Source organism: Pungitius pungitius, chromosome 1, assembly GCF_949316345.1.
Source record: "Pungitius pungitius chromosome 1, fPunPun2.1, whole genome shotgun sequence".
Taxonomy (NCBI): Eukaryota; Metazoa; Chordata; class Actinopteri; order Perciformes; family Gasterosteidae; genus Pungitius; species Pungitius pungitius.
Window position 1 is genome coordinate 11,860,500 of NC_084900.1, and position 8,000 is coordinate 11,868,499.

The 8,000-nt window shown below is 44.6% G+C and overlaps 1 protein-coding gene across 1 annotated transcript; it reads left to right on the top strand.

Moving 5' to 3' along the window:
• The first annotated feature begins 331 nt into the window (after positions 1-331).
• Positions 332-7,709, top strand: men1 (multiple endocrine neoplasia I). The gene is made up of 10 exons (XM_037480616.2): positions 332-536; positions 1,673-2,144; positions 2,235-2,443; positions 2,692-2,820; positions 3,270-3,310; positions 3,389-3,476; positions 3,654-3,790; positions 5,068-5,203; positions 6,019-6,192; positions 6,281-7,709. Exons 2-10 carry the CDS (start codon positions 1,709-1,711, stop codon positions 6,800-6,802), a joined length of 1,872 nt encoding a protein of 623 aa, XP_037336513.1. The 5' UTR covers positions 332-536; positions 1,673-1,708; the 3' UTR covers positions 6,803-7,709.
• The last annotated feature ends 291 nt before the right edge of the window (positions 7,710-8,000 follow it).

Sequence of the window (8,000 nt, forward strand, 5' to 3'; positions counted from 1 at the left end):
AAAGTATTCGTACCGAGTATGCGAGTATAAATACATATGGATTGGTAGGGTCTCCCGAACGCATAATCTGCTGTGTGTTGTTTTAACAAAGCCAGCCATGATCATATTTATTAAAACAGTTTTGAAAAATGATAACAATCCTGTGACTTTAGGGATACAGTACAATATCATACATGTAACTTGTTTTTAACGTAGCTAGTTTTCCATTATGTAATGGCTATCTTTATTCCATTTTGTAACAATATATAAAATATCAGCATTATGCTGCTCTCTACTGGTGGAGTTTAAAAATAAGATCAGATCAACTACATTTCCCAGCATTCACGAAAGGAGAACCGTGGGCGCAGTGCGTAAGATCTGTAACCATGGGGATGGGCCTATCGCCGTTCAACAAGCACCGCCATGTAGATAGGAGATCTGCTCCGTTACGCAAACGTGGAACAACACACTGCAAGTGACTCTGGGGCAGACTGAGCTGCGCGGCAAAAGAAGGGTGACACAAACAAAAACATGTGGCTCAGGCTGTGAGAAAACGGGTATGTTATCTCTTACACAATTTGTCAAATTGTACTTTGATAAGAGTTCAGTGTGATTCAGTTTTCCGGCATATGATGGCGACATATTTCGAGAGAGTGCTGGGTTTGATAAACGTTATCCAAAAGTGAGTATAGCTAACTAGCAGCTCGTTAGCTTGTTAGCTGCTTCTGACAACAGCCGTCATTCAGCCGGCTACCCCTGAGCTGTTTGTCGCTGTGTGGCGTTCCCTCTCAGGTTCAGGATATTTCACCACTTCATCTCACGCATTAAACAGCGCCACGTTAGTATTCATTCAGCGAACTAACCCCGGTAGCCAGCCTAAATGGGTAACCTTACACAATGGGAACTTTACTTAGTAAAGTTAGCTAGTTAGCCTACAGGAGCTAACCGGGCTTGCAAATAAATGAATTAAACATTATTTCGCTCTGTACCGAAAGACCGCAAACATTTGCAATGTTGCGGGGACCTATCGACGTATTTAAATAAACCCCAAAAGTAGTTCTGCCGGCAGCTTTGGAATTGAATGTAACGTTAGCTCGTTGGATAGCGGTAGGAGTGCCCCGCCCACCAAAGCGCCATGTAGCCCCTATAGCCAGCGATATGAGACGAGTCACGCTGCTCAGCTGTGGGTCGGCGTCTACTCCGTCCACGTCGTACGTCTTTCTTAAGCGTGCTTCAGTTATAGCAACATGGGCGACATTATTAACGCTGTGTTTATTTAGTATGTTTATTTAAGTCTCCATACTAAATTGGTAACACGTGACAAGACGCGTTGCCTTTCTTTCTTTTCTTTTCAAAGCGTGAGAACAGTCTTGCTTCTCGATAAACTGGTTGAAAACGTGTCGTGCGCAGACCCGAGCCTGCGATGCATGGATCTACTAACAACCACCGTACGCCACCTTTATAGTCTGACGGGTTTTCCTCTGGCGATATTGTTCAATGAGCCTCAGTGGGGGACATGCTCCTTTTTTAACATCCATGTTCTCAATGGTAACTTAATGCTCTGAGTATAAATCCACACACAGTGGATCAGTCTTCTTTACCACTAAGGATGGCCTTTTTTGTACATTTCTATATATTTTATACAGTGTGCACCATTAATGTTAAATTGAACTGACTGCTGTGTAACATTTAGTACTGCAGCTACTGAAGGGAGCATCCAGTGGACGTCATGGGCTTGCACTCAGCCCAGAAGAAGCACTTCCCTCTGCGGGGGATTGATGGCGTGGTTCAGCTGTTTGACGCCGAGCTCCGCAAGTCTGAACCGGACCTAGCCCTTCTTTCCCTGGTTCTGGGTTTTGTCGAGCATTTCCTGGCCGTGAACCGGGTCATCCCCATAAATGTTCCAGGGGTTCGCTTTGAGCCCCTTGAGCCGGACTGTCCCAACTCTTGCTTCCCCACGGTGGAGCTAGGGATGATTTCTGCACTGTACGAGCGCTTTACAGCCCAGATCCGCGGCGCGGTGGATCTGTCCCAGTACCGTAAAACTGCTTCGGGTTCCAGCAGGGAGCTGGTGAAGAAAGTGTCGGATGTAATCTGGAACAGCTTGAGCCGCTCTTACTTCAAGGACCGGGCCCACATCCAGTCCCTCTTCAGTCTCATCACTGGTACGACATTACCAGTATTGCAGGGAAATTGTCTTGATGAGCATGTTTGTAACTGTGATTGGCTTTAATTATTTATTAAATCTGAACCAGGTACCAAACTGGACAGTTCCGGTGTGGCTTTCGCAGTGGTGGCAGCCTGTCAGGTTCTGGGTCTAAAGGACGTCCACTTGGCACTGTCTGAGGACCACGCCTGGGTGATTTTCAGCAAAAACGGTGAAGAGACAGCCGAGGTCACCTGGCACGGAAAGGGCAACGAGGACCGGAGGGGGCAAACGGTCGCAGCGGGAGTCAGCGAGAAGGTGAGGCCTACCTCCACTCAATAATGGCCAACAAGAAAACAATCAAATTCAGAATACTAAAAACAAAAATTCTAAGTAAGCATTGGTTATTTACAGGCTGACATTTTGTGACCAAAATGTTCTTACATATAACGTTGCATGTAAATGTCCATTTTGTTATATATTGGGCTTCTTTATTTCTCCAACCTCTCCAAATGAAGGAAAATATTACTTGTATGTGATACCAACAAACTCTCTGTCTCCCTCAGAGCTGGCTCTACCTGAAGGGATCCTACATGAAATGTGACAGAAACATGGAGGTGGCCTTTATGGTCTGTGCCATCAACCCCTCGCTGGACCTGCACACTGACAGCTCTGAGCTCCTTCGGCTGCAACAGGTGAGCTCTGCAACTTGTAGTGAGCTGTGGGTTGTTATAGATCTTCTTTTTTAAATCTCCTGTAACAAACCACAGCTTTCAGTGTCACAGGAGCCGCTTCAGGAAGCAGTGGCCTAGATGTCACATAACTAGTAGATGTTTGTGCGTACATTAACATTAGAAGTGTGTGTGTATATATATATATATATGTGTGTATGTGTATATATATATATATTATACCCCCCTTTCATATTTCTCATTCTAACATGCTCATGTCGTGTCATACTAGCCACATTCTCTCACTGACTCTTCACATCTATACTGATATGAAACGTATCACTACCTGCAGTTAAAACCCTCCCAGAATTGAGCCAATGTTAGATTATTAATGTGAAAGATCAGACACGTATTGTTATGAGATGCCTTTTCCTGAGCGGCTGTATTACTCATCCTGGGGTTTTATTTAACAGAAACTCCTGTGGTTGCTGTATGATCGAGGCGACTTGGACAGGTGAGTTGCAAAGAGAATGCAAAGTCTCTGACAAGTGACTAAAATCCTCACAACCTCCTCTCCTGTACTTTGTTCCAGGTATCCCATGGCTATGGGCACTCTGGCAGACCTTGAAGATCAGGATCCAATCCCAGGGAAGGAAAGCCCCATGACAATCCACCTCAAGGTTAGTCTTTAGAGAGGAATCCAGCAAGGGTATGCAGCAGTACGACACGTAGTATGTGAGGAAATTAATTATAAACTCACTTATTAAACTATTCCAACCAGAATTAACAGAAATGTATCTTCATTTTCCCTGTGTTTATGTGCTCTCGTTCCCCTTCTCTCTCTCACTCTCACTCAGGCGGTCAGCTCTGCACAGAAGCACTACAACAACGAGCACATCTACCCCTACATGTACCTGGCTGGTTTCCATTACAGACACCGCGATGTGCGAGAGGCTCTTGGGGCCTGGGCCGAGGCCGCTCAGGTCATGCAGGAGTGAGTTCACGCTGTCTTTCACACACTTGCAGGCTAAAGTTTAGAAGGACTGAGTTACACGTCCAAAGGCAACAAGACAATGAGCTGATTTAACAGTAGGAAGCAAGGTCAGTGTTAATGTGATAGGCTAGTTGCAGTTAAACAATGTGGGTGTGTTGGGGACCCTCCCAGCATGCAGTGGGGCAATGGTCAACAGAACAAAGTCTCGTCTTATGTGTGTTTCTGCAGTGTTTCTGGCGTCATTGTGGGATTATCAGACGTATATTAACAGTGAATGTGTGAATGGTGGAGGTGCTCTGCAAATTAAACCATGCCATACTGTTGTTATAGTATCACTGCTTATATGACAAATACTTATGCTAATATAATTTCTATAACAGTACCTAATAGTTGAAGGACTTGAAAATAGTTCCAGGTGAATTATATTTTCTGTCACTTTTTTCAGGTAGTAATCTTTAGTGTGCTTGCCTATTTTGGATTCCTGCTTCATCTGATGCAATTTTTCTTGTAATTTTCTGAGTGGTTCTAGATTAATTCAGTCTTTGAACAAATCCATCCATCTTAACTAGCAAAGATAACGTTACTGGCAAAGATGAAAAATGCTGCTTATCAATGAAAAGAAGCTAAGTTTTTATATGCTGAGCTGAGAAAACTTTATTTTCTTTATTTATCATCTAACTATATTTGTGATGTAGTTTCTCTAAGATAAACAGAAGTAATCCTTTTATTTTCCAAACCTTCAGTGTTTGGTGTCGACCAGTAGCCTTGGTTGTTGTTTCACCAGGCGAACACAAGATGGCAGTAATTTAATCTATCTGCCCTTTTTGTTGTGACCACTGGATTTCTCAAAGTTAGCGATTGAAGTGGTATGACCGCTGAGTTTGAGTTGAGATTCTTCTCTGTGGTTGCTTTCCTCTCTGCGGGTGTGGTGGGTGAGCCAGGAAGTGTCCAGCATCCTCACGCTTTCTCTTCCCTGCTAAACACACAGTTCTCAAGCTGCAGCTAAAAATACCTGACTCTTCAGTCCACATTCCCTCCCCATCAATCAGCTTCCCTTTCCTGCTTCCCAATTGTGTGTGTGTGTGTGTGTGTGTGTGTGTGTGTGTGTGTGTGTGTGTGTGTGTGTGTGTGTGTGTGTGTGTGTGTGTGTGTGTGTGTGTGTGTGTGTGTGTGTGTGTGTGTGTGTGTGTGTGAAACCACATTCTCTGTCTGATTTCACAGAATATATTTCTTCCTCCTGTAATTATCAGTTCTTCTCCTCTCACCTGCTTTTGAAGGTATAACTATTTCCGTGAGGACGAGGAGATCTACAAGGAGTTCTTTGACATTGCAAACGACGTTATCCCGACTCTGCTGAAGGAGACGGCAGCTGCTGCCGAGAGTCCTGGGGAGGGAGGCGAGGGCGCTGACCAGGCGAGTTATCCCCAATAGATTCAATCTTCACATTTGGTCGGCTTATATAAATTTCACTGTTTGTTTGTGGGGGTGTCAGCACGTGAGCAAAGCGCTCTGCACTGCTGCAAATGAATGTTTCAACCACCTCGATTAATCTCTATCCTATAGCTATTTTTTATTATTCCTTTAAGTTGTCATACAGCCCTTTAATGATGTGGTACTGAAGCTTTAATCAGTTCTCGCATCAAAACTCCTTTCACACCGGTCATTTGTTCCTGGCAGAACTCTGGGTTGCTGGTCTACTGCATCGCTCATTTCTGTTATTAACGTGTCATTTGGGTGTTCTAATGGCTTCATCAAAGTCACAGAGAACTATCCACTGGAGGCAGCTGAATAGTCCAGCATCTTCTGTGTGATGGTTTATTTTTTATACTTAAATAACCGCTACAGTTCCCCGCCAGAAGACAGTCTGACAGCAATCAAAATCAGCTGCCCAGTTCTAATGTAAATGTTTGATTTGAGCCTAAATTAAAACAGGTTGTACCAGGCTAAGCAGTTGTTGATACATCTTTGGTAATGAATGAGTGCTATACATAATTATATCCATGAGACCATGTGAAAAGAAGTGACATGTAACTGCTGTAACTAGATTAGAAAAGCTTTATTAACGTTGGTAGGAAAACTCATTTGTCCCAAAAACATACACGTAACAGACCGAAGACTCATTGTAATGAATAAATAAATCCACGAAATGCCATTAGAAACACAAACATGAGGAAGATGCTATATCTAAAAACACAGTGACACAGTGACAGTTGATTCTCTGATTTCAGGAGCACCCGAAGCAGGCAGCAGCCCTCTCGGCACTCCAGGATCCAGAATGCTTTGCCCACCTGCTGTCTTTCTATGATGGCATCTGCAAATGGGAGGAGGGCAGTCCCACGCCGGTCCTTCATGTGGGCTGGGCCACCTACCTGGTCCAGTCTCTGAGCCGCTTTGATGCTCAGGTGAGAAGCCCAGAATAGATCTTTGAACTAGGAGATGACCGCAGCCCTGATGTGTAGCTAAAAATGACTTTGTTGTGGGATTATACAGGTGCGTCAGAAGGTGTCGATCGTCATCAAGGAGCCAGAGTCCTTGGATGATGACGACATGTCTAGTGACGACCCCCGGGAGGGCCGCAGGCGAGGCCCCAGGAGAGAGTCCAAGTTGGATGAGCAGGGTCCTTCTCCTCCCGATGGTCCCACCTCCCCATCCTCTCAGCCACCGACAGCAGCAGCCCCCCAGCCCAAGAAGATAGGAGAAGGAGGGGGCCGCCGCCGCTCCTCCCAGGGCCTGCGGCTCGGGGACGCCGACGGTAAGCCCAAGTCCCCAAGCCCAGACTCTTCACCCTCATCCCAGCAACCGGCGTCCCCGTGCCCGGCCGGTCCCGTGGTCGCCTTCCAGAGCGAGAAGATGAAGGGGATGAAGGGCCTGCTGTGTGCCGCCAAGGTCAACTCCAGCGCCATCAAGCTGCAGCTCACGGCCCAGTCGCAGGTCCAGATGAAGAGGCAGAAGAGCACGCCAGCCGGGGACTACTCCATGTCCTTCATGAAGCGGCAGCGCAAGTCCCTATAGACGCACTGGGGGGGACTCTGCAGGAAATGCTGTGAACAGCAACACAGATACCCGACTAACCTCGCTTCGGTTTGTGAACCTTACTTTTGCTTTTTTGTTACCAGCGTTTTTTAAATCCAGACGTTGACTTCAGTCAACCTCCTCACTCCCAGCAATATATTTGACTTTAAAATATTAGGTCTGAAACGGAAGAAGTGAAACGTTTCACTCTGTTTTTATTCAACAGTCAGAAAAAAGGACCGAGAGAAATGTCTGGTTTTCTATCGATTGTAAGCACTCATTCATCATTAGTTTGTGTTTTGATTGGCAGCCAATTGCACACTGACTATTAACTTCTCATTGACTTACACGTGGATGTCTCGAAGCCAAAGTAACGAGGATGACCAGAATGCAGCGAAAAGATGTGTAAATATCTTGTACTGTTATGAACCTGTCCATGACTGAAGCCTTGGAAGTGATTCATTTAGGATAGTTACTGTGTAACATTGTCCACTTCTGCTCTTGACAGCTTCTTTCTTGCCAGCTCTATGTTGCCTTACTTTGCCTTTGTTCTTATCTAAAGTAGACGGCCTTGATTTGGAGAATAGCAAAGCCGGGCCGATTTCTAATGATTAGAGAAGACCAGGAAGACCATGCACTGTTGAGACTGTGGTTACATCTTCTTTGCTTGATAAATTGTGGTTTTTGTTCTTGTTTTTTTTGTATCTACAAGTAATAAAGACCTGATAAGCTGATTATGGTGAGATCTGAGAATGTGTGTTAGAAATATATCGACTCAAGTTCATAAGGGAGTGACCTCTAAGAGGATGCACAGTAAGTATATTCTACACATACATCAGTGCAAATAATCTCTGGTTTGTAAGTTTTGTTTTTGGGGGGGTGGAGAAAGAGGTGTGTGTGATGCCAATGGGACACTGCAGCAGCACAATGAGCAGTGGTTACCAGGTGGCAGCAGGATAATCCAACATTGATGGAACTGCAGCAGAGGTTGATTCTGATTTCCAATATGACATTTTTTTTTTTTTTTTTTACAAGATACCAGTTCAATATTTTGGAATAAATAAAATTCAGACTTTTTTTAACATCAGATATGTGGGATATGAGGTGTTTTGAATTCTATATTCAATATTTGTCTTTCAAAAGCTGGGAAATGCCAGAATGAAACTATATTTTACTTTAGCAAATGTTGTGGGGAACA

Bases quoted from the DNA above. Each gene is read 5' to 3' on its own strand.
- men1 (XM_037480616.2), top strand. From the start codon at position 1,709: ATGGGCTTGCACTCAGCCCAGAAGAAGCACTTCCCTCTGCGGGGGATT. The intron at 3,311-3,388 runs GTGAGTTGCAAA...ACTTTGTTCCAG, and splicing joins GATCGAGGCGACTTGGACAG to GTATCCCATGGCTATGGGCA. The intron at 3,791-5,067 runs GTGAGTTCACGC...CTGCTTTTGAAG, and splicing joins GCCGCTCAGGTCATGCAGGA to GTATAACTATTTCCGTGAGG.